At 34.1% G+C, this 27,908-nt stretch overlaps 1 protein-coding gene and 1 non-coding gene across 2 annotated transcripts; both read right to left on the bottom strand.

The window, feature by feature from the left end:
* Positions 1–6,676: 6,676 nt before the first annotated feature.
* Trnat-agu lies at positions 6,677–6,750 on the bottom strand. Its single transcript has one exon. It is a non-coding gene; the product is annotated as a tRNA-Thr (tRNA).
* A 2,545-nt stretch (positions 6,751–9,295) lies between these two features.
* LOC107191219 lies at positions 9,296–11,032 on the bottom strand. The gene has a single exon (XM_015580207.1). It carries the CDS (start codon positions 11,030–11,032, stop codon positions 9,296–9,298), a length of 1,737 nt encoding a protein of 578 aa, XP_015435693.1.
* Between the last annotated feature and the right edge of the window lie 16,876 nt (positions 11,033–27,908).

The following is a 27,908-nucleotide window of genomic DNA, read 5'->3' as shown; positions in this document are numbered from 1 at the left end:
GGTAACAACGCACATTTTTTACCTCAACGACATGTCGTATTTCAATAGCTTAGATATAACAGCGGGTGTTTTTAAAATCTTTATAAGTGTTACATTCGCTACTATTTCTTAATTAAATATTAAATCGAAATTAATTTTTATGAATGATTGAGAATTCAATTAAAGCAGTACTTATCAGTTAGCGAGGTTCTAGGTTGAAGGTAATAGTATAAACAGATTTTAATACTCGTTTGGTCTGTACTGGTCCGTGTTAACACGTTGACTACCATGGTGGTCACCGATGATCAAAGCTGTTAAATTACACAAAGAAACATTCAACTTCTAAACAGGAACATGTAACATCTTATAAGTATAACCAGTAGCAGAGTAATAATGAAAGCAATGATACTTCAAATCAACACAAAAATACTTATATTGTTAATAGCAGTGATCTAAAGAAATATATCTTATCAAGATACTGTCCCAAGAGTAAAAACTGTGGCGTTCAACGGGTTAAATGGAATTATGCAAACTATAAATACTTACAGCCCACCAACTGTCAACCTTTACTGATTCATCATATTAGGCTAATATACGGTCGGTTAAATTAATCGAAATTACAGAACAAGCTATATTACAAAGTAAGACTAGTTAAATAGAACATACTACAGAAGAATATACCACATTCCATCGTTCTAACGCATTACTTGTCATCCGAAAACGACAATGGCATTCCTACCTTCGTTAAGCAGACGTTCGATAACCATAGAGGGTACCATTACCGTGGGCACGGTGTGTTCGCTTAACGACGATTACCGCGCAAGCGTTTTCTCGAGTGAACTTTTGATTCGAGACGATTAAGCACCGTTTAAATTATGGTCCACGATACCAATATACAGCCGCGAAAGGCGCGTGTGCGAACGGGAGAACGCGTTGTCCCGCGGGTTAATCGGTGTAGGTACATACGTGGCGCTAGTGGAAAATGATTACGTGGTAAATGAAAGGGAAGCGGCATGGAGGACTCGCGGCGCGGTCAGAATGGTCAGAACGTTTCGTTCTCGCTTGTGCTTTTATTTCATTTCAATGGCAACGTGGGATCAGCGGGTACATTAATGCCCAGCCGCTCTCGGACGCTTGCTCGCGCGCCACTACGAAAGGCCAAAAGACCGGTGAGGGGATAATTTATAGGAAATGGGTTGTTCGACGCTCCGGAGTAATTTAATTAAAATAAATGTCCGTACCGCGGAGAAACGGTACCCATGAACCCGCGGTTCACAACTGCGAATAAAATGCAAATTCAGACCCTTCAACCGGGTTACGTATGGGTATTCGTAGCTAGGTAGATAAAGAGTATGAGGGGGATAGAGTCTCAGGGAGGGTCCGGTTCCGTCTCACCCTTCAGGGACCGATCATCGCTCGTTCACCCGTTGATTTGATAAAGGAGAATCCAGAGGAACCTCTCTTTTTATACTAGCCACGCCTTTTTATTTTAAAGAATGTTATTGCTTTTTGAGGTTGTAGAATTATTACGAAAAATGGACAGTATTGAGATGCAGAAATTTTATTCTTGAAACCTTTTGAGTCGTGAAATTTGAGCTGGTTTTTTTAAATGTAGCGAGTCAAAAGTAGCTCCACATGATTCGTTGTGATGAGATCTTCTTTATAGGCTCAACCATGTAAATAAGATCACCTGAGAATCTCCGTTACTTGTCGTTGTATGAAAACATTTCTCAGGACTAGGTTGCAGTATTCGAATAGGCACATATAACTGTAGTAAAATTTCATTTCAAGGTCACCTTTTAAAGAGATTTATAGGTCAATGCTATTTGTTTAAATAGAATTCTATATTCCTTCTTGTATACCCGTACAAAGCATAAACAAACAAATTCAGTAATCTTATTAACCATACCATTCCAATTATTTAATCTCGAGATATTTTTATCTGAAGGGTTCTCAATAACAGCTGTGTTTATGTTCGGATATGAATACATATATGAATCGATGTGTCACATGTACCCACCTGTGGGAAATTTCAATTATCTTTAGACGAAAGTATCTCGAGATTAAATAATCGGAAGGGTATGGTTATTAAAATCGCTGAATTTGTTTTTTTTGTTATACGCTGTAAGAATATAGAAAAAGTAATACAAGATTCCTGTTAAAAAAATATCAGTAAACTTGAAATCTTTTTCATGAACATTACCCCACAAAAATTTTCTACCGTTATATGTGCTCGTTCAAATAGTGCAAGTTGACCTGAGGAGTTTTTTATATAACGATGAGTAACGGAGATATTTAGGTGATCTCATTTACGTGGTTCATCTTATGTACATATAGATCCATTCGAAAAGGTTAGAATAATTTTCAAGCAATTCGTCAAGGTACTCGACTGGATAAAACACTACAGGGCATAGGGTGGTATTATGGTACCCAATATTGATGGTACAACCAGGGAGGGGGAGATTCTACATCAGAAAATAAGTCGAAAATATGGAATAAAATTGTTTCATTTCAGACTTCGTTTTTGAGAAAATCGACTTCGAAAATCTACTGGATACGACTGCAATTGAATTATATTACGAATTTCGTTCTCCAGATTTTACTATGTAGTACTGCTATTCCACACACGATATCGCCTGAATTATGATCTTTAATTAACAAAAGACAATTCTGCCTGCCTGTTACCTGCCCCTCGTGGCGTCAGACGTTATTGTTTTTTCATGCATGATACGCCATTAGACGTATGTATTATACGTCAATGGATACGCTATATTCATAGTGATTCCTTTTGTTGATGAATAATGTACTTTTACAGTTTTGATTGTGAACAATGGAGAAATCTTCCCATGAGAAGAGGCGCAAATCGAGGTCTCGCTCTCAGTCTCAAGTGACCGATCTGGATAAATTCGCAGAGTATAAGCGGTTGAAGAAGGAAATTCGGGATATGCGCCATTCGTCATGGAAGCAATGGTCGCATGACCCAAAAAAAAAAGTGAAAGCGCAATAAGGGTCTGCCATTTTTATGAGGATGATTCAAAAAGACGACAAAGATCTTGTAAGTAGAATTTCATATTTGAAATTGGAGGAGTTTAGGACGGTAGGCTCATGGGAGGTATTCGATAAACCGTGCCCCTGTATTGTTCCCATTTAATATTCTCTTATTATCTCAGCTTATTGATCGTTTAGTTGTGCTATTAGCACTAGCTACAGTACACGGTATGCAAATTTGTTCGGTAATCAAATTAGCAAATTTAACGGAAAATGAAAGAGGATTTGCAATAAAAATTAACAGTTTAATAGAAACTTGGCACCCAGGAACATGCCAGTCACTCCTGTTCTTGCCTAGATTTTCCGATAAACCAAAATTATGCGTGGCGTGTATGTTGCAGGCCTACCGCGAAAGAACGAAGTATCTTAGAGGTAACGTCAACAATTTGTTAATAACCACTAAGAAATCGCACAAGTCAGCGACTAGCCAAACGATTGCTAGATGGGTTAAAGCCTTTTGGGCTCGTAGCGGTATCAGTGGTAAATATAACGCTCACAGGACAAGGCATGCAGAGACATCAGAAGCATTAAAAAAGGGCGATGGAATAAATGTCATAAAGAATACGAGGTGATAGTCGAAGGAATCATTCATATTTGCGAAATTTTATAATAGACCAATCGTCAAAGACACAAGTAATTGCGCAAAGACTGTTTTGTTAAATAATTAAGCGCTATATATTGGTTCGTTTATTGTCCTATTAAAAATGTCGGGAGTTCCACATCATAAGCATCTACGTATAAGATTCTATATTTCTTTACTTTAATAACTATGTTGCAAAAAATAGGTATATAATCAATGTTCGTGAGATTCTATCCCCACCCTTTGAAATACTTATTATTAAATTATAATATTGCCCCACCCAAACCTGTTATGAATGTTGTTAAATATCTTTAAACTATATGACGATTGACGACGCGAGAGGCACGTAAGAGGCAGGCAGATTGTCTTTTGTTAACTAAAAATCATAGCGACATTGTGTGTGGAATAGCAGTACTATACAAGTTAAATCTCTCGAACGAAACTCTACATATACAATGACGATCGAACTTCATAATAGGTAAGTTCGTTTGATCGAATAAATACGCGTTACAGATAAATCGTGAAATTCGATTTTTTCGAAAACTAAGCCTCGGATGCCAAAATTGTATTCTACATTTTTTACTTATTTTCTTAACAGATTGTATAAGAGCCTTAATGTCCGTGAATACCACGCATATAAAAATCGATACTTGTACAAGACTGAATCTGTTTTCAAGCATCGAATAATATACGATTCAAATCTAAGTAAAGTATATGTGGTTATCATTTTAAACAGTAAATATTGTTTCTACAATTTTTAAAATATGAATTAGGATGAATAAAATATAAATATATACGATGTTACAATATAAACGAGTAATTTTTAGTAGTATAGTATGCATATAAAAATGAGTAGCAGCTGTTATATAAATACTAGTTATAACACTGTTTTATTAAAAACTTATATAAACAAAAACACGAATAGTATTCTTATGTGTTAATACAGCTAGTTTACCATTGTATCTGTTTTATGTCTACTGTATCATTTTAAAACGACGTTGCATTCTTATTTATATAACATTTTTTTATTCTTATCTCTTGAAATATTAGTAACATTTACTGGTTTTACTTTTAAACGATAAAAATAGTATTACTTACGTGAAGTAGAATACGTGAAAATAATAACTGAATAACCATACTTTCCAGATTAAAAGTATTTGGTTTTTGGTGCCAAAAACGTAATTTTGAAGCAAACAAATAATTAATAGTAAATTGTATAATGTAATACAACTGATAATAACCAAGATACTTAATTAGAGCCTAAAATACAAATGAACAAAATGAAAAGCAAGAATTTGTAAACAAATTTGCTTTATACAATTTGATTACACATTCCCTACAATATTAAAATTTCAGTGTACTATCACAAATTGATAGCATATGCAACAACAACTTTTATCATATAACTTATAAGACGTATCTCAGATTTAAAACGCACAAGTACATTACGATCAGACGCTTGCGCGGCTTTTCTCCAACCGTTATTGAGGTTAGGTTTCCACATGTTAAAACGTTGTATACAAGAACATGTAACACGCTTTGAATCTTTTTCAACGATAGAGAATAAAATTATTTAATCGAGGTACCATTAATTGCATACCTGATAAGGAATATCTTCTCCATCCTTTCCTTGCGTTGCTGCAACGTTTAATGTCACCACACAAAATTCTTTCGCGTCCCAAACGTACAACACGTTGTCACGAATATCTAAAATGTTTCGCGTGTCCTTGATGTTCTTTGGTAAATTAGTTTTCAATTCTCTAAACAAGGTTTTTTCATTTAAACACAACGGATCCGTGTACGAACTCATTTTTGACCGGATTGAGGTTAAAACGGCGCGCAACGAACTACACAACAATGAAGGTTCCTGTTTGAATTAACTGACGTACAAGCAAGCCAACCTTGTAATCACAAATATGGTTGGCGACACTGTCGCTGTATATAGTAACTGATTTATATCTACTGCATCGAATTTAGCGAGCTTTTTACATAATTCGTTGGCATTATAAAAAGATAATGTTATCTATATGTTATTCTCGATGAATTTCGTATAAAAATATTCCATTAGATTTCACTCGTGCTTAATATGATGCTGTATGTGAATCTTAATCGGAATTTTAACCAATAAAAATGCGGACACTCAGTTTAATGGACGTTATTAATAAACATTACTTTATTTAGTAATTCCTATAGTTGTAAGTATTACGATGACAAAATTTGTTTAATATAACATATATGTTTTAACGAATATATATATATATATATATATATATATGATATAGTCGCATAAAGCGGTAGTGTGATTTAAAGAATGAATGTTTATTGAATTTTAGATAATTCACTTTATAGTTCTTTTAAGTATTAGGAAAGTAGAAAAGAGAAAGTATGCAAAGACTTTAAATGCTGTAAAATAATGATACACAGTGATATGGTAGCATTTATATTTTGTTAGTAGGGTGTATAAATTTGGATCATATATTTAATGAAACAATGATTTCAAAACGTAGAACTTACTGTGTATCCTATGAGTAGACTGTCAATATTTGCGACACTGGTGAATTCTATCTATAAATGCATAAATTCTATAGTCTAATAATGAGAAAGTCTATTCAAGTAAAATATTTTGAATCTGAATAATTCTATAATTATTTATATTAATATTTAATATAATTTACATTAATAAATTTACACTTCATTAAAAAGGCAATTATGATCGCTAATTATTTATTCAATAAAGATGTTACTAATTATACGTTTCGTACTTGTAAATTTCTAAGATAATACATATTACTACAATACAATTTGTACATTTTAAAATAATTAGAGACTAAGTAAATAGAGTATTGAAACAAATTTATAAAAATTGTCTTTCCATAACATGTTTTTGATGTGTTGAAGAAACAATAAAGACGAGGTATTATAAAGGAATTGGATAATGTAAAATAACAATGTAGAATAAAAAAATAATATATAAATTTTATTAATGAGCAGTACAAAATATTTCAAAAATGAATAAAAAAAAAGTTCCGAAGTAATTTTTTGATTAAAGACAATCTCGTTCACTTCGAAAGGCCCCGGAGGGATTCGAACCCTCGATCTCCTGTTTACTAGACAGGCGCTTTAACCAACTAAGCCACGGCGCCGCTGAAGTTGAATTTTCTAAATATTCTATATTAGTTGAATTAATCGTTTTTCACTTGTTTTAAGAACTTACATTTATACATTTATGGAGTACCATATACTTCTCTTTATTTTGTAAATTTACTATTATCACTATAAATTTCAAAATATTTACATGTAATGTAACACAGTGCACTTTTAACGCAAATTTTTATTTAAAGTTATTATTATATACCATATTTCAATATCAAGTTAATAGAAAGAGATAAATCATTTTTCGTAGAAAGGGCTTCTTTTTGAACGAATTCTGTATATAGATATATCTTATTATGTAAAATAATATATCCGAGTTTATTTTATTCTTCATAATAATATTAATATAAGCGACTTTTATGAGTAATGAAACGTTATTGCAAGTTAGTATGAATGTTTAAAAAGCAAAAGAAATCGCCCCCGGGTTGGGCTCGAACCATCAACCTTACGGTTAACAGCCGAACGCGCTAGCTTTTTTTTTTTTTTCTAAGTTTATTAATTAACAGTCACATGTACTAATAAACTTGTTGAACAACATGTTGAACAGTCACATAGTGTCTTTGGTACCAAACAAGCTAAAAATAAAAATAACCAAACAGTCTTAAGAAGAAATCGTAATTGGTCGCACGCATACGACTCTCTTAAGAATACAATATTGCATCATTTTGCTAGGTGATATAATTAATTAAAAAGAAAATATATAGTAACGTAACCACTATTCAGTCTGCGTCACCATGAAACGTGACATAAATCTTGGGGAAAAAAATAAGAAAAAAAACCCTGAACCAATAAGGCAAGAGAATAACTGTATACAACAGGGATACTTAAAAACTACCTTAAAACTAAAAACAATAAACAATGGGACAGACCCATAATAAGTCACCCCGACCATAACATTAATAAACCATATCAGGTAAACGATATAACAAGACAACACAGCCATTAAAAATTTGCTATTACAAGTACCGTGAGCTTACTATTTTACGCTCCCTTAGTTCTAACATATGTGGAGAGTCGTCACTCAACCACCAATACTTATTATAATTTAACCTATGGAAATCCATTAAATCTTTATTAGGTAACTTCATGGAATATTTAAACCTATCGCTATTTACGATATAGTCATTGACGCCGAACGCAATACGTTTATCCGCTTTGTTACGCCGCCAGTGAAAGATAAGCGGTACATTAATCGCATTTTGCACAAGACCCATTTTATCACAATAAATAAAGGCTTGTGGGGTGACATATCCAGTATACAGCTGTCTACAGGAAAGCGCCTCATCTTGTATCGATAAGGTTTTCGTCAATTCATTGTTTATTGATGGAAGTGCGCTAAAATAATTTCTAGTGATATAAATTAAAAAAGAGTCAATCCTGGGTATATCAGCCATATTGTAAAGAATTTGATTATTTATAAAATGTTGCCAATCAGTGTCCTTACTCCTGTATAGTTTCAGGCAAGCTCTGAGACATTTCCTCTCGAAAATTCTAATTTTTTCGATAGTGGTATGATTGGTATTCCACCAAATCGGGGCTGCATACGAGATTATGGGACGTACTAACAACATATATATATAATAATTCTAGATTTACTGGTTAGGTGTTTGTTATAGAGAATTCTACTATTGGCTATAAAGGCTAAATTTTCTTTCTGTAGTTGCAATTCTATGTGTTTGTTACCTCTTAATAAGTAATCCAAATGTACACCGAGATATTTCACAGATTTTTTATGAGTGATGGCTTTCTTAATATTCGTCCCAGGGACTGTGGCCGAAATCTGGAAATATTTAGTCCCGGCTTTGGCTAGGGCTGAGAGTCTTGCTAATGGTTTACGGAATAAAATGGTTTCGCATTTGCTAGGATTTAATCTCAGATTCCATGACGTGTAATATGTATTTATTTTATCTACTATTGTTTCTAGCTCAAGCCGTATATGGGCCACTCTATTACCAGAGACATATACTACCAAATCATCAGCAAATGCGATCACCGCAGCCTTGCCCTCTTCGTTGAAATCAAATAATTTAGCCAAATCACTGGTAAATATGTTGAAAAGAATTGGGGAGTTTACCGTTCCCTGCCGTAGCCCCTCCTTTATCAGAAACACTTCCGTGGAAATGTGATGACCATCCCAAGTGTGAAACGTTTTATTGTTAATCATATCCCAAATTAGGAATGTAAGCCATAGGGGAAATTTTTTTTATGTAGCTTGTACAGAAGGCCGTTCAACCAGACAGAGTCAAAGGCTTTTTCAATATCAAGCAAAGCCGCCCCCACTAGTTGACTATTACCAACTTTTAAGTTAATGTCTGCTATAAACTTATGAATCGCATGTGTGGTAGAGAGCTGATGTTTGAATCCAAATTGACAATCAGGTATTATTTTATTACTTTGACAAAAATCTGCTATCTTATTATTGATAACGGCCTCAAAGACCTTACTGAGACTGGGGGTGGGCCTAATCGGGCGATAGCTAGAAGGATCGCATGGGGTTTTGCCTTTTTTAAGGATGGGGATAACTTTGGCCCCCTTTCAGAGTTCTGGAAAATAACTAATGTTTATAGCATTATTAAATAGAATTACTATATCAAATATAACCACTCTAAGCAAATGCTTCAGCACAATAGGAGGGATGGTATCCAACCCGCAAGAGGTTTTGTTTGGTAATTTCTTAAAAATATGTTCAACTGTAGAGGGACTACAGAAAGGAGTTGTTAAATTATCCAGTATTTCCGGATAAACAGCATTATTAACCCTATTAAATTTTGTAAATGAAAAGTTTTCTTCCCTACGAATTAAGAAGTCGCGTTTTAATTGAAGTGAAACACTATCCACAATTTCCTTGAGCCGAGTGTTGTTATTTAAATAACGGGGGGAGTTGATAGACTCATAGTAAGATCCCATGATATTAAGTTTATCTGCTGGGGATGAGAAAATGACATTATCCCCAACTTTTTGATTATCTAAAATATTACATTTACTCCTGTTGATAAGAGTAACATTGTCCTGGCTAATATGTAACTCTTTGATGCCATCATAATTCTTTGCCCTGAACAATTTATTGATCACAGGGAAGAAGGAGTGCGAACGACGGTAATTAATTCTTTTCAACATATTAACCCAGTGACTTTCTATTGCCAATCTAAATTCATTTTTTAAGGCATTGACCAGCACTTTGAGCGTCGATTTAGCTTTTCGAGTAAGGGCCAACTTAGATAGGGGATCTATCACATGCAGATCATGGAGTAATGACACTATGTAACTTTTGTCTTTTTGCAGTTTTCTGATTTTCTGATTTAGATATCTAGCAGTACTATTTATAACTTTAAATTTGGGAACCTTTGCATGAATGGCTTGAACTATAACTCCATTAATCGTGTGAAGGTGGCTATCAATTTCATGGATGGAAAGGTTACGATCAAACGGGATGTCAGATATGTATGATTGAGCAATGAACTTAGCAAATTTGTCCCATTTAGTGGCTTTGAAGTTGAAACGGTGACCGTCATCACTTATGGTCTGCAGGGATAGATAATCATTTAAAATCTCAAATTCCAACGATATGGCTGAATGGTCACTATCATAAGGCAATGTAGACGCTTTACCATTATAACTATTGGCTAACATCAATCTTGAATCAGCAATACATATATCCAAGAACGATTGACTAGGTTTGAAAGTGGGGAGTGCCGGCGTAATTAAGTTAAGCCGATATGTTAAATCGACTTTAGCCTCCCATTGTTTTATAAATTTACCTCTTTGGTTATGGACTCTGTCACCCCACTCTTTGTGCCTAGCATTTAGGTCTCCAGCTAGAATATAATAATTACAACCGTTACTAAGCTTAAGGCCTCTGAAGAGATCGTCTAATTCTGTAATAAATAAGATCCTATTGTCATTAGTGGTATACGCGCTTATTAAAAATATATTATTATTAGAGTTTGTACAGACTCTAATAATAGTGTATTCGAGAATTTCGTTATTAATCGAGGCCGGAAAATTAACTATTTCGTACTCGATGCCCTTCTTAACAAGAATAGCTGTGCCACCACCTTGTATAGCATTCGCTCTGTCAGTTCTAATTAAATTATTATCAGTGAAGCTCATTTTATGGTTAGCATTAAGCTTGGTTTCTGAGAGGAAAACAAAATCATGCTTGTAGGTTTCTAAAAACTGCAATAACTCTAATCTTCTATAGTTAGCAATAATGGAATTAACGTTAATGGCAGCAATTCTTATGTGATTATTTGTAGGGACTGAATTATTCATCTTGTTTGTTAAATATGGAGTTTAAAATAAATTCTATTTTTTCAGTATTAGCAGCCACTTGAGATGCTAATGCCTGAAATTGGACCGTAATGACAGACGAGATTTCGTTTTTGAGGTCTTGGACTGCTGAGGAGTAGGGTGTTCAAAGATCCTTTCTGAAGCCGCAACAGCAACAGAACTCATTAATGGTGTAGACGGTGCAGCTTGTGGATTTTGAGGAGAACCTCTGCGTTGGGTAGAGCACTTAGCCACTTCAGCATAAGAGACATTACTTTTAACAGCCGCTGAAATTCTGTTCACCTTGTTGACAGTCGATTGGAACTGTTGAGCTTTTTGTGATCTTTTGTGAATAATGGCATATTTAATGAATGGGCATCCTTTATATGAGGCTGGATGACCATTTTGCCCACAATTGGCACATTTAAGAACCTCTCTATTACCCTGCGCCGTGATACTACATTTACAAGGCTCATGGTCTTGAGCACACTTAACGCATCTGAATTGTAATTGGCAATTCTTACTGACGTGACCAAGCCTTTGGCATTTCCTGCATTGGAATATCTCAGGTTTCTTGAAGTGTTCCCATCTGATTCTCTGATACGCTAAAGATCTAATTTTAAAAAGTTCGGCTGTTTTGCTATTTCTCGATAACTGTAATAGAAAATGGAATCTCTCCAGCTGAGAAGTATTAAATATGAACTTAGACATATTGATAATTTCCACATTAGGAAGCTTGAGGTCAATGATCTCTTGTTTGATTTCATCTAGGGAGAAACCTCCTCTGATCCCCTTTAAAATAATAGATTTAGGTTTTGATCCTTTGGGGGTGTATGTAAAAAACTGGATTTTTAACTCCGTTAGTTTGCCAGTTAGGCAATTATAATGTTGAATACTATTGGCGTAGATAGTATGGCTGCTGCTGTCTGCTTCCTTAACGAGGATTGCTTCTTTGGGGATGTTAAGTGCCACCGCAATGCTAACAATTTCCCCAAATGATGATTTCACCACATATATTGGTGGTGGCTTAAAGGATTTTTCGGTGTTCGACTTCTCTACCGAAATATTAGTGTTAACTTCAGAGTCCATAACACAATCCTCGGAAAGAGGATGGAATTGGTTTGTGGGATTTCCGTCATTTAATTCGTTTCTATCAACATTTTTGTTTTTTGGGAGCTTGCTCGTTTTCTTCGGAAATTCCCACTGTTCCGAATCATTAATAACATCGTACGATGTCGAGGGAATTTGTGACGCCTCCACCAGGGGCGCTACTCTACCCTGCTTACGCGCCACTTTAAGGTTGGGTTGAACCCTACTTGTCGTAGGTACATTCCTCTCTCTTAAAAATTCCTTATACATTTTATCTAATTGCAAAGAATGCAACTTAGGCGTCTTATTCCGTTTCCTTCTCGCTAACGTATCAGCTGCATTGTTCTCCTTATTTTCGGGGTCTGGAGACAGGCGTCTCTTACCATCCTGCAAAGCCGCCGCCATTAGACCCGGACACGTGCGAGAGTGCCTCACAGCGTATCGGGCCAAAAAAAGGGAAATTTCACCCACTAAACTATACTTAGTGTAAACAAACTAGCTATTATTGACAATGCACCCTTAAACTATAATATTAAGCCACACCCGTGGTTGGAAATAACACTAATAACTGCCGCGAGTCACACAATTTCGATCCGCTCCGTCCTACGTCAGGCCGAACGCGCTAGCCGATTGCGCCACGGACGCTTTTTCTTTCGACAGAGCTTCAAAGTGAAGTAGTGCCAGTTTATTTTTTGTCTTATTGGACGCCCCATAGTTGGCAACTTATCTTACGTCATCCTAGATAAAGATGTTGAATTCACAAATGAATACACAAACCGTTTATAAAATATTTCGCTTATCAACACAACCGTTTCTTATTACGGAAATACTTCTTCTAAGCACACTGGAATTGTAAAATTTTGTAGTTTAGAGTTTCTGAATTTTATTTATTACTAGCTTAATCGTCAACCAAATAGTTATTATAAATCTTAATAAAAAAAATTTCTTTGAATGGAAAATATACGAATTATATTTTCTTATGGTCCCTATTTTCATAATTTTATTGATTTTCATGAATTATAGACATATTCGTTTGATTTAATATTTCACTGTAAGAATATTTCAAATTCATAGCAAAAGTTTTTTACTCCATACGTGAATAATACATATATCGGTTAACATGTTGAGGTTTGTGTTAAGTAGGTTTAAGAAAATCTACTTATGTCAGGAATATAATGATCTTTTTTATCAAACTAGTTCTTGAAGATTTCGTTTAGCAATTAATAAATTATTCATTATAGAAAACTTTTTACATGTTTAACTACATTTTCTTAGACATGCTATTAGACTCATGGAAATCAGATAAGTATCTTATAACGATTCATATTCGTAGCCTGTTAACACCTTATCTAACTTACATACAACAATCACAATACATTGCATTTCACATCGTCTTAATTTTACAATGTTTAATCTTTATCAATGTACATAAATAATTGAGTCGATTCTAGCTTGCATCAAGTTTATCGTAAAAGATAGCAACTCGATCATATGTGACGATTACCCACTTTCCATTAACCTAAACATTGTATCATTATAAAATACTATGTATTTTGAAAACATACAGCTGTAAAAAATCTATTCACACTCATATTTATTACCAGCAATAGATGACACTGTTTTAGTATAATGTTACGTTAAAATTTATTTAGCTAATTACTAGTTAGTTATTCAGCTATACTTTAATAGAAAGTTAAATTTTCATAAAACAATTTGTCATAAATATTTCTAAATTAGAATTACTCTCGAAATAGTATTAATAATTGATAGCAAAACTTAACAACATATAAATACTTTTTATGTTGCGTATATGTATACATACGTAGTTGAAGAAATGTATTGTAAAATGAATGCATTGTTGAGACGAGCTTATGTTAAGGACATCGTAATTTAATTTTGTTCGATATTGGGGAACAAGGGTCTTCTGTGTAGCCATCCTGGCGCTACCCTTGTTATTCCTCTGACTCCACGTTGTCTGGCGCATCCGATCTTTTGGGTTTGTAGACGTTGCGTGGGCTGGGAAAGCGCCCTAGCTTTTGCGTTGGTAGGGCCCAATACCCCACTTTTTAGTTTTCATCGGGTGGAGCGAATTTTCCTGCGTCGTGAACGGGGGATTCACGTCAACCACCGGACGTATAAGATCGATAAGATTCTCTCGAACATTTTATAGTTAACACTCACTTTATAATAAAGTTTATTAACCAGTTGCGCGGTGTGAATTCAGTTTTTTTTCCTTTGGGCAACTTCATCTTACAATTGAAGTGCGAGTGACATTTCGCTGAATATTGTCGAGAACACTCACTCACATGCATAGTGTGATAAATACCTTTTAAAAAAAAAACTGTAGGACAAATGTTTCTTTTAGAAGGAATATGAAAGTTACTTTTTATATTAAAACCTCTACTTTTTTTATTTCTGGACTATTTTAGTTAAATCATATCGAAATCGAAGTTACTATCAGTTTTTTTCTCTTACCCAGTATGATCTCTAAAATTGTGTAACATGTGACCCACATTAATGAAACAGAATGTATACAAACTCATAGTTACTGATCAAAGTGACCATAAATCACAACTTATGACTTCTCTTTGAGGATAGAGTTGTGACCGTATCACAAAAAAGGTTAGTTTCCAGGGCTTGAAACTATTACGATATCGACTTAGGTTCTCGAAGGAGTTATGAAGAACCTTTATTCTGAATAACTTTTATGAACAACCCAAATTTCAGATTACCTATATCAGTTTTATCTTCAAAACTATGATTCACAGAAATATTTGTTTAACCAAAGTTGCACAGTACGAAGAAGGCCATCCGATGGCGTTAATAGTTTTTTTGCAGGTGGAGGTACTTTGGATATTTTAAGATTATCTCTATTTCTTTAAATGGATCGGCATGTTTTTGTTTCCGTAGAATGATAGAGGAGCTTAAACCGAGTTCAAGGACGTATACGTAGGGTCATTGAAGGTCATAGAAAGTAGAGAAAAGCGATAATACTTAAGGTTTACTTCACTGAAAATAAACACTGTTTGAGGGACGCTTTAATAAGTTTGTACAATAAGATAAACATGATAAGAGTAGTATCGTATTGTTCAACCGGGCACGATGTATCTATTTGAAGAGCAAGTCGATATGCTTTTTATTTATAGCAAATGCTAATAAAATTCTGTAAGGGCAAAAAACTTGTGTGCTGAACGATATCCACATGGGTCTCAGGATTCGCGTCGAACATTTAAAAATGTGTATGATAAACTTAGGCAAACCGATAGTTTAAGTGTTCGTAAAAGTGAACGCCGAAAGCGAGTAACAAACGAAGAAAATGAAATCGGTGTGCTCGCAAGTGTCGTTACAAATCCTCATATTAGTTCGCGACAATTTGAACACGAATCTGGCATTAGTAGGAGGAGTGTAATTTCTCATTTTGCACCGTTACAAATTTCATCCGTACCATGTTAGTCTCACCAACAATTGCAGTGGAACGACTTCATGAATCGCGTTAAATTTTGTCGATGGGCTAAACATCAGATCCAAAACAATGAGATATTTCTTAATATCGTCGTATTTATTGATGAGGCAACATTCACAAATCACGGGAATGTTAATTTGCATAACATGCATTTATGGACAGCGGAAAATCCACATTGGCTGCAGTAGATTGAACACCAGAGACAATGGTCTGTGAACATGGCGCGGTATCACAGGTGATAAAATAATTGGTCCTCATTTTATCAATGGAAATTTGAATGGCAATATGTATGCTAATTTTATTAAGGATACATTCGGTCCTTTGCTAGAAGAATTGCCTTTATGTACACGACAAACCATGTGGTATCAACATGATGGATGCCCGGCACGTTATTCATTGATTGCGCCAAGGGAACTCGATGAAAAATTTCAAAATTGTTGAATTGGACTGGCGGTCCAATATCGTGGTCAGCTCGTTCACCAGACTTAACAGTACTTAACACCTCTAGATTTCTTTCTATGGGGAACATTGAAATCTCTATGCTTTCACCCACGAAGCAAATGTTTGTGTCACAATATGCCCCCCTCTATACCGTGTAAGTTTTGTATATAACATTTCTTTATATTATTACAAATAACGTCAATATTCAAAGTGGACATAGTTATTGCCTCACCCTGTATGTACAAGTTCCAAAATGGTTATTGGTATATAGTAATTTATAGCTGTAATATGTAGTGATTTCATTTACTGTAGAATTCTGTACAATCGTTACGAGAAGCGGTTCTATAACCATTTTGGAACTTATACATACAGGGTGGGGCAATAACAATGTCCACTTTGAATATTTCCGTTATTTGTAATAATATGAAACAATGTTATTATACACAACTTACACGGTATAGAGGAGGGCATATTGTGAGACAAACATTTTCTGCGTGGGTGAAGGCGTAGAGAAGATTTCAATGTTCCCTATATGTACAACTATTTTGTAATATGAAAAGTGTTGGTTAATATAAATTTTTAACAACTGAACAAAATTTTATCATACTGCGCAAAAAATATGCTTATATGAATACAATAATCTATAAGCATAATATGTATATGGCGATTCCATTTATTGTGAAATCTGTGCAGTCGTTACGAGAAACGGTTCTATAACCGTTTGGAACGTACATATATGTATACGTGGAATCTAAAAAAATAACAGTTATAGAACTGATATGGGAGCTGATATAGGAACCGTAATTGAAACTGTAATGTAGTCTGAAATTTAAATTCTTCGTAACAGTTATTTAAAGTAAAGGTTTTTCATAATTGTTTCAGTCCGAACTTTTGTATTAACAGTTGGAAACAGTTATTTTCGGAACCATTTCAAGACCTGTTAATTTCGAAAGATTGTTTTTTATTGATTTCATTGATGATAGGGTACAGGATATTTTAATAATGAGAAGCAACGAAAAATGTAGAAATTTGTTATAACTTATATTTTTTAAATATTGTTACGTGTTACCCGATAGGTAGCACATATTGTGTAATGTTAAAGCGAGAGATTTCAGGTACGCGGCGTCCTTTCGATAACGGCGCCCAAGATAGACAAAGTAGAGTCGTGGTACAATCTGAGAAAAAGGTTTTGTCAAAGATAAGTACTCTTCCTCTTGAAATAAATAATTCTTCTTTTTATAAACCTTGGCCTTTTATTATTGGAGATTATGTCGCGCCCACGCAGCAGTATTATAAAGAGGAAGCCTTTTTTTAATTAATCAGCATAATCTATACAATACTTTGTAATAAAGTATAAATGCTGAAAAAGTGGCGGTAAATACATATAGTCAATATATTGGTATGCCGCTATACATTTGTATACATATAAATATAAAGGGTGTCTCAGTAAAAATGACCTCGAATAATGACTTATCGGTACACTTTATGAAAATTTTGAGGCGTGGAACTTAAATGGCATCAAGGGGCACATCTTATAAGGTACGTACTTTTTCTGTGGGTGGAGGTATTTCAAAGATTTCAAGGTCACCGTGCCTTTTTTCACGCAATGACCTGTTTTTTTGTATCATAGATCGATAGAGTATCAATTTCTGAGTAAAAATGTGTTGACCTTCATACGTCCTAAACCTAATAGTTAACGAGATGTTTACAAAACAGCCACTGTATTGAAATCGCTTTATAATTGAAGTTGAGGGGCATCAATTCGAGCACCTATAGTTTCCTGATACATAGTAAGTATGCATTAAAAAATCAAGGTGACCTTGAAGTCTGAAATGTCTACACCCACAAAAAAATTATAAGGTGTGCCCCTTGATGCTATTTAAGTTCTATGCCTCAAACTTTTCATAAAGTGTACCGTTAAGTCATTACTCGAGGTGATCAAGTTAGCTAAGGCTAAGACACCCTGTATTAATATTTCTGTAAAAATTGTAGAGGTGACTGAAAATTTATTAGTAGGTATAATGCCAATACTTTGTGTTTTGGTATCAGTGTTTAGTTTCACTGAATATTTTCAAGTTTGTCCTTTACATCTTGCTCATCCAACTAACTTCTTTCCAGATTACTTCACATTATCTCCGTTCTGTTGCAAATGAATAAAGTTGAATGTTTTCAGCTATTTTACATTAAGTTACCCGACAAATTATGAAAGTCTAAACGAAGACGAAATGTGCGAAGTAAGAATTCATTGACAATATAACATCGGTTCCTGTATCAGTTATGAAAGAAGGGCTCCGTTGGAAGAGAACCATAATGCGTGATGTTCTAACCGGGAAATAGAGTGGCAGTTGTGTCGAAGCTATATACGGTTAATTAAATGGGGTTGGCTCATTAGTAACTGTCTATATGCAAGGCGATGGTCGAGACGCGATTGGAGGGTGGTCCCAAGGTGATTTATCCGTCACGATGGATCGCAGATGTTCGACTGGTACGTGGCATGGGTCGCCACAATGCTGTAATTAAGAGAGCGTTTCGTTTATACATATACATGCATAATAAAATCGTGAGTTCTTTTTTTTTCTATGATGGATCACCGATTATATTTATTATCATCACACAACATGAAAGAAATATTACATGAATGGTTACCTTTTTCAATTACTAATTCGTGGTGCTCGTCGTTACTTCTGTATATAATTTCAATTCGAAGCTACTTACAAGCATAAGAAATGAAAAGAATACTGTTGCTGTAAGCAAAATCGCCGCATTACACTGTTCAACATGTAAAATTTTTCGCAATTGTCAATAAGCGTTTCTGATAGACTTTTATGAGCTAAATACGAATCTGCAAACCGTTTCTTTCCAGCACGTCCAGTTTTTGAAAAAATTAAATTTGAGAACCATGTGATATGTGGCGTTTTTCCTGACAACCGCAGATATTAGTTTGTGTGAATCGTGTTACTTTAACTTTTCATTATTTCATAAAAATGTATCTTTATTATTTCTTAAGGTAAAACGGGTTGTCATTGTCTGTTTAAAAATTAAACTAACGAAGAACTTAAAGAATCTACGTAGAGTCTGGTTAAAAGTTAAGGCTATTGCAATTGATGTTGTTCACCCCTTATAAACTTATAGGGGGATTCTGGATTAAAAATCCATTTGCAGAAGAATTTCTTATGTGTAAATGAATCTATTTTTATTAGGTTATATCTTACATGAGAGCGGTAATAGTTTGGGAGGAAACGTGTTGTCTTTCTCCATGTCCTCCGTGCCTTTACTACCGGTAACCGTTTGTCTGGCAGCAGTTAACGCATGGTATAGTAGATATATCCATATACATATACATATGTATATTGTTGAGAAATCGTTCGCGACATCACGAGGACCCGTTTGAAATTCGATTCCAACTTCCAACATATGGAATCGTACATACATATAAATGTACACTCACCTACACACTTATAACTAACCTTCGAGTAACAATGAATTACTGACAATGAGAGGCATAGTCAATTACCGTACCGAATGTTGAATGAAAATATTACATATTCACAAACTGTTCTGGGTGATCCTGACAAGTTATTTATTTTTATTAATAGCTAATTATTATAGTGCTTGATGACCCGTTTCAGAATGTTGTCCATATAGGTATTTCGATTTAAGCTTTCGTATTCTGTAATAAAAACTCCGTTGGTATAGCTTTCAAAGTGTTTACAAGTGAACTTCATGTAATATTTTTCCTTATTTTCACTTGCAGATTATTATTCTGTACTTCGTTGAAAAAACTCGGAACATTTTGTATACACATGAACTTTTTCAGGATAATGCATAAGTATGTTTTATGCTATTTATTGATTTTGATGAATTGATTGTCACAACGTTTACCTGAACACCTGCGAGTCAATTAGTTAATATGATTGAGTTGTTCATATAAATTAGAAATTTTTCGATTCCCTTTGGTAATTATAATTTTTTATTTAAATATTCGACGTTCGTGTTTAACTAACTGATATCGACAAAGCATTTATTTTTACGAATGCAAACTGTGTGATGATATAAAACACACAAATAAAACTATAAAAAGCGGTCCGTCTCTATTTCGACTGAATGTACAGTAGGTATATTGCAAAGATAGGCTTAAAATTAAATGTGAGCGAAAAAAGATCTTATCTTGTATGCGTGTGCCTTTGGTGTTGATATAACTTAAGTAAGACTCATTGTCAATGACAAACATTGATAACAGCGTCTGAACAGAGGTTCAGTAAATTGAGAATCGAGCTGATTTCCTTTTTAATAAACATGTAGAATTTTATTCTAGTGAGTTGATATTACGAGATTTGACAAGATATTAATATTGATAGTGCCTAACAATAATAAGTTGGTTTTTTAAAGCATTGATACTGCGTAAAACAACTAAAAAATCGTTGCTGTGAGATATCCTGTTACTGCAATTAAGTGAAAGAAACGCAACAGATGCTATAGGTTTGATAAAGTGACATATAATTATTATTTTTCTTGCATTCCGTCAATAATTTAACCTTGATTTTTACAAAAAATTTCCCGAAATTATGTGTTGTATTGACGAACATAGAACTGTAATGATGATCGCCAAATTGTTTGGAGCAGTATATTATGGATTTTATGAAATGAAAATAATAGAATTTAGGAAATTCAATACAAATTGTGACTACCAATGAAAATAAAGTAAATGAGAAATAGTTATATGTATAAACGAGTAAATAAGTAAGTGGTCATGTAAGTTGTGGTTCTCGAGGATTCCCTAAGCAGTTGCGTCTCTCGTTCGACGTAGGATTTTTTCGTCTGATTGAAAAATAACAAAATTACAACACTTTGATGCAACAAGTTCATTTTTTTTGCAAGGGTATGGCCCTTTATTTACACATAAGTCTGATAAAAATGAATAAATCCCCTGTAGGATATAGAGGACTTAGATTTATCTAACATTCCATTGTTCACGTTTTGTTTCAGAAAATTGATCATCGGAATTCACGTATACCGTCCAGCCGTAGACATGGTATCGTATATCCTCGATCGCCACATTTGTTTTAACACTGTGAACTAATCATTGGATTGCTGATCGTACTCATTGTCAGTGGCCGAGTATTTTTAAGCCCTATTTATTGAAAATTAGTTATCTGTTCAATGAATCGAATAGGCCGATTTTATAAAATTGACAAAATAATACACCGTGAATGTGCCAAAACAGGTTTTCCCTTCTTTCTATTATTACAGTGTTCTTTAGTATATGTATGAATTGACTTCTTAAAAGTTATCGAACACCAATTAAATGATGGAACCAATTGATGATTGACGCATCTACGTAAATTGGTGATTTCGCAGCTTATCTACAAGCTCCGTTACACCATCCAATTGATCTCAGTATTAGGCCAGGTTTCTAAGAACACTTACCTAGAGAAGACACTTTGGTTTGGGCATGCTGACGTTAACGGCCCGTTTAAATTGTGCGTTTAATTACAAGTAAGAGACAGTCGCCAGAAAATTTATCGGTCACCGTTACTATCCCCTTCGTTTCTAATCTACGAAGCAGATATCCACGGCTAAATACAGGAGAACAAGTCCTTCGCCCGCAGTAAGACGTTTCTCTGTGCTTTTTAGTGCCCATTCCCGAGAAGTTGATTATAATGTATATGTAAAGTCATATTTTGCTAGATTATTTTATAAAAACGAGAAGAAAATAAACATTGGTCGTCCATTAAAGATTTTAAGAAGTTGAAAATACAGTAAAAATTTTACTAAATTTTCACTCAAAGATTTATACTAATTTTTATGTTAGTTTATACTAGTTACGTTAGTTTTTATACTAGTGTATTTTTTGTATAAGTTTATATCTACTCATGTATTTACAGAGATATATTATAGTTATCATAGGTATTGTATTAGGTTTTTAACGTTGCAATATGTTCTAAAATTCCTTCCTCAAAACTCACTAGTATAGTGTGTTGTGTTATGTGATAAAGTGTATAGTGACAAAGTAGTCACTATATTTTCTTTAATTTGCAAGGCCTCACGTGAAACAATGTCGATATGCTCATAAATAAATAAATATTATAATAAATATTTATACCACATGTGTAACGTTTGATCATATGTAATCGCTTAACGCAAACAACTAAGACTTGGATGGAATTTTGTAATACAGTGTTCGAGGATCTTGCTCCTTATTGGATAGAAATTTACTCCCATAAATCTAAGCGGTTTCCGTTGAGAGGTTTCCCAAAGTTTCCTCCACCATGTTCTCCTTTCCTCTTCCTCCCACTGATTTTCGTTTGGTCTATCTTACTCTTTCTGTCGTTTTACACCACGATAAACCGGCTCGAAAGCAATGTATGTACTTTGCAAGCCGCGGTTGGATGTCTATGATGAAGGTGAGCACCGCCTGTAACGATGTAACGGGTGAACATTGCTCACGAAATCATGACGAATTCATTCGAACTGCGAATTACCTTCCGGTCGACGGAGTTTCACTAAATGTCCGGAAGAGGGTACATATGCAAAACGCGTAATCATCAATATTCCATCGCGGTAAACCTGGCTCAGGAATCTGGAAATTCTGTCTTGCCCCCACTGTTTGCTTACTTCGCCGGATAAATTAGAAACCGTCGATTAATCAACAATTCTGGATCGTTAACCGCGCGTTGCTTCATTACTTTGATCTATCGTATGTGTGTTGTACTTTTTTTCGTATCACAATTTTACTTGTATTGAAACGATTATTATAGTCTGCTTGATCAATTGTATTTACTATGGTATGTCAGATTAATGGGAAATAATAAATGGATCATTACCATTCATATATATATATATATATATATATGTTAAATATTGTACTGCGATTCTATAGTGTTTTTATACATGCATAGAGATGGTATACCAACGAATTAATTTTAATTCTACAATATCTACTCTTCATTTTGTTATGAAATTGATTACATATTTTTCAATTAGGTATAGCACAACTGGTAAAAATATTGATATAGAAAGAGATAAGATAAGATGTACAAGACTCTGTTCAATCACTTTTAATTTTACTTAGTGATTTGTACTAAAAAATGATTACCTTAACAGGTTAATAAAAATCTTTTATTGATGTAATAAACGCATTGAAAAATCTGTTATTTAAGTGGAAGATATGATCCTTATGTTTTGATGCTATACCGTCAGACTAGTTGCATAGTTGTTTTTTTCTTGATAATATAAAAGCATGGATTTCAAAACGTTTAAAAATACGAAATTCTTTTCAGCGTTATGTACCTACGAAGCAACTGTTTTACATAAGGATTTCGAAGAACTATAATTTATTAAGACGACTTTGAAGAAAATAGGTGAAAAATTTATAGAAAAATGTACAATCTTAAAATGTTATTGCTGATTATTTTATACATTTATAGTGTACATGAACGTGGAAACACACAATAAAATAAAAACTGAATTGAAATTTCGGAATGTCTATGCTTTATTTTTAACATATAGTAGGTAAACTTTTAATAAACGAATGACATTTCTGTTCAATTATTAGTTTGGTATATTAGTTTTTAATACCATTAATTGGTGTAAGTATCAATCATCTGTTAATGAGTGTTATCATCACATATATGCAAGTTATTGTTGCACATTTTCTGGTAAGCTGTCTATGGGTCATCGTAGCTTAAAGGTAGGTTTATTATAAGCCAGGGTAAAAATTAACCTTCATTTTCACTCATACTAAGCATTTAATTATATACCAACGTAGGTTTTGGAAAAAGGTTTTTTAGTGAATCTTATTATTACCTTTTTTGAAATATGTAATCAAATGATAATAAAAAAGAAAGCATGTACACGTAAAAAGATGTAGGTGAGGAATAATATCGTATCGTGATAATATTCTAAAAAAAGTAACACGTAGCAACTTTGAATAGAAAGCACATTTTAATGGATGACTGTGTGAGGTTCAGAAAAACAGATTCGAAACAAAATATTGGTGAATCAATTCTAAAATAGGGAGACATAATGAAAAATATGACCGTTCGATAGATGACTACGGATTATTGTGTATGAGTAGTTATATACTCTTCTTCAATAAAATTATGTTTCGTAAACAAATGCGGAGACGTAAGAAATTTCTTAATATTTGGTCGTTCAGAAAGTTCATAGCATTTCGAGCTAAGTGTCTTCTTTATCTTTTTACTAGACGAAGGAAGAATCATTTGATCTGGTGAACAGATAGGTACTGTTACGTGTTACCCGATAGGTAGCACGTATTGTGTATTGTCAAAGCGAGTGGCTTTAGAATGGCGCGGGCAGTGTCGGTTCTGGTAACGGCGCCTAACATGGACAATGTAGAGTCACAGTTCAACCTTTGAAAGAGAATGACGTGTTAAAGAGTAAGTACATACTCTTTAATTAACTACTCCTCCCCTAGAATAAATAATTATTCATTTTATAAATCCTGCTTTCTTATTATTGGAGATCATGCCGCGTCCACGCAACAGTACTGTATTCCAGGTGTGGATTGAATGTATTTGTTATACATAGAAGATACACGTGTTTTCTGTGAAAAATACCGATAAAACGCATAACCAAGCAAAAAGTCTGTACTTGTAAAAGAATTACACTACTTCGACTGGAAAATTGTATGGCATCTGTACATGATTAATTCATTTAGATCGCTAATATATGTATATTGTATCCAGAAATAACATCAAAAACAAAGTCCACCGAGAAGCAGGTGGAAGAGCTTTTCTTAACTAAAACAATCTCAATTTTATATAATTGGTGTAATAAAGTTAATTGAAAAATGTAAAGAAATTGTAAAAGAAAGTAATAGCTAAGAATATGATGTGATATAAAACATATAAATTGTAACTCTGATCTTAAAAACGCTACGAATTTTCTGAACAATCCAATGCAATATGTACTGCTACTGTAATGAAAAATTCATGATTCCGGACACGAAGCTCGAAAAAACAAAATTACACCTTAAGAAAGATTACTAAATTACACAAAAAATACATTCCTTGTTAAGTAGTCCTTGTATTTATATTTCATTTGGAAACAAATATTTTCTTTCAAATTTTTTTAATTTACGTCTACTCATTCGTAATCAAATTTCTAATTACGTTAATTCTAATGCGCACGCAAACACCGACGATCCTCAAGGTGTTCATAATTCGAATATTGATGTGAACTGTTTGTAATAAAGTTGGCACAAATTCATGGCATGATGTAATATCAATCAGCTAATAAATATCAGGCCCGTGTATGTGGCAGAACAAACAGCGATCACCCGGTAGACAATACGTCTTAACACTCGTAGGTTATTGTGGCGTTGAAAGGGAGTAACTTATAGGGGCATTGGGAATTACCAGTTTATTATTAGGGAGATAGCATAGAGGGCCAAGATCAGGGGTTGCTGTTAATTCTCCTAACACTTGGCTCCCCGGAGAGAACACGCCGTCTTAAGACTTCTCTACCGTCTCAACCTATTCTGGCGTGCAGCGCCGACATCTTGAATCGCTGCCGTGTTAATTAGTACGACTTTAAACGCACCCGCATGTGGTGGCAATCAGGATTCCCTGGAATGATTTCGCTCGTCGCCCACCGAAAGATGTAATCTGCATTAATAACACCTTCTGAGCAACTGGAACATCATTCGTAATTGAAAAATGATTTGTACACTAAATAAGAAAGATTTATTTTAATTTGTTAAAAGAATGTAATGCCATCACAGTGATTCTTATTTTGATTGACAATTCTTTTTTCTTGTCATTTCTTATTCAATAACTTGTAATTAAACAATGAGGTCGATATGAAATGTATAGTAAAACAAAAATTCATTGCCTTAGCAGGCTGTTTATTTTATTCTGAATATCTCGAAAACTTTCGTTGTGATCCTATTTTTATAAAATAATAAAAAAAGTACAATCTGAATTTACACAGAGATTCAGCGTTTAATAATTACTTACAATTAGTCGAATGTTGACATAGAATGTTCTACTTAACTTACCTCTTTACAAAGTATTTGAGGAAAAAAGTATGCACCTAATAGACAGTAGGTACGTACATTTTATTTACCTTGGTCCTTATAGAAATACACGAGATAATTATTGACATTAATATGCAAGTTCTTTTATTATTTTTGTTTAACTTCAATGCGTGTATTAATACTAAGATCCTTCCATATGTTTTCTCAGGCTCAAGATAATTAAAACACTGTACACTCTATAGAGATAAGTTTGAAATGCCTTGCTGGACACTTCGCAGTCAAGAATTTTCAAAAGATCGAAAAAGTTTTTCTTGCATATTTTCATTTAACATCTGATGAATGATCAGATAAAATTTTAAAACGAAATGCCTAACGGTATAGATTTTACAAGCAGATAAGCGACTGAAAGTCGGAGCACAGATTGCAACCGTCGACAATTGTAATTAGTAATTACATATACATATGTACGTTTTTCTTGAAACACGTTCTTTCCGTACTGTCGCCATTGTAAAATTGCCATTGTCAAACGGAATTCTATTCCTAATTACACTCTTGTTCGCCCTAACTACCATTGTGAATTTTCAAACACTCCATTCTTTTTACGGATACTTTTGCGCAAACAAAATTCTTTTTCGGGAACTTGTTGTTTAAACATGTAGCAATTATTGTCCAATTGTTTTTTATTAAAAACAATGTTAAAGGTTTAGACGATAGCCATCCATGTGAGATTAAAGAATTCTTGGCGTGTTTTTATTTTAAATGACCCTGCCTGGAGTTCCGCCGGCGATAGTTCAGGGCTTCGATTTTTACAGCAATGGAATTAGCGATGCATATCAAAGGCACAAGTGCATAAATGTTAAATAAATACATTTTTTGCTGTACTAAAACCTGTTTAACTTTTCTAGCACCTAATATTGATCCACTCTGGAAGATACTCTAACAAAATATGTTACCCTTTATTCTCGTACGGTATCGAATTCCTGTCGGCGATGAAAGAAAGAGACTAACCAAAAGGAGCCAATTGATAAATCGAAGAGGGTCCAGAACAGAGCAATCTACTGTAAGAACGATGTAGCCTGGCCAACGGCCGGTTGCCAGACACGTGCACCATTTATACACAACGCCACGGAGAATTGTAGAACGAAAAGGATTCGCCATTGGTGAAAGGCAAGGGGAAGACGGATCGACGACACCACTGTACCAACCCGCACTGGACGTCTTTCATACGTCAAAGCCACGCCAACTTATCTTTCCTGACTTCCGAAAATGTTCCACGGTTTGGATTAACAACGTAGGAAGTCCTCAGAGCTCTCTTATATAGTTATTAGATAATTTTGATTTCATGAATTATGACCAGACGGGTAACTAGGTTTGACCAATTATGTTTGGTAGCTGATGCATAATTCTTTTGTTAGAAAGACGTATATCGTCATACGTGAAATAAAGTCGAACGGTCTGATACACATTCCTAAATAAAAAAGCGGTTGCAAGAATTATGATATACATATATACAGTACGTCATGTTTAAGAGTGAGCATGCTATTATTTCTCCCACTATTTAAAACACGGAAAAATGTTTCACATAAAAGTTGTTTGATTTTATTGTTTTGAGCAAACTTACTACAATTTTTTAATTTTCCCGTAGTTGTTATTTATAGAGATATTAATAACAATATACTTTTTTTAAAATGGAACTACATATTTTTTTTGTCATTTTACTTATACAGGGTGTAACAAAAATGTTGGAGGATCCGGAAATGAGAGACTCGTGAGGTGATTTGAAACAAGTTGTTCCTTAGTAAAAATGTTATCCGATGCTTTGTTAACGAGATAGTAACGAAATCCCCGACCGTTGCGTAGGCTACCATTATTTTTTTTTTTTTTTT

The sequence above is a fragment of the Dufourea novaeangliae genome, unplaced genomic scaffold (assembly GCF_001272555.1).
Source record: "Dufourea novaeangliae isolate 0120121106 unplaced genomic scaffold, ASM127255v1 scaffold249, whole genome shotgun sequence".
NCBI lineage: Eukaryota > Metazoa > Arthropoda > Insecta > Hymenoptera > Halictidae > Dufourea > Dufourea novaeangliae.
This window is presented reverse-complemented; position numbering and strand designations above follow the sequence as displayed.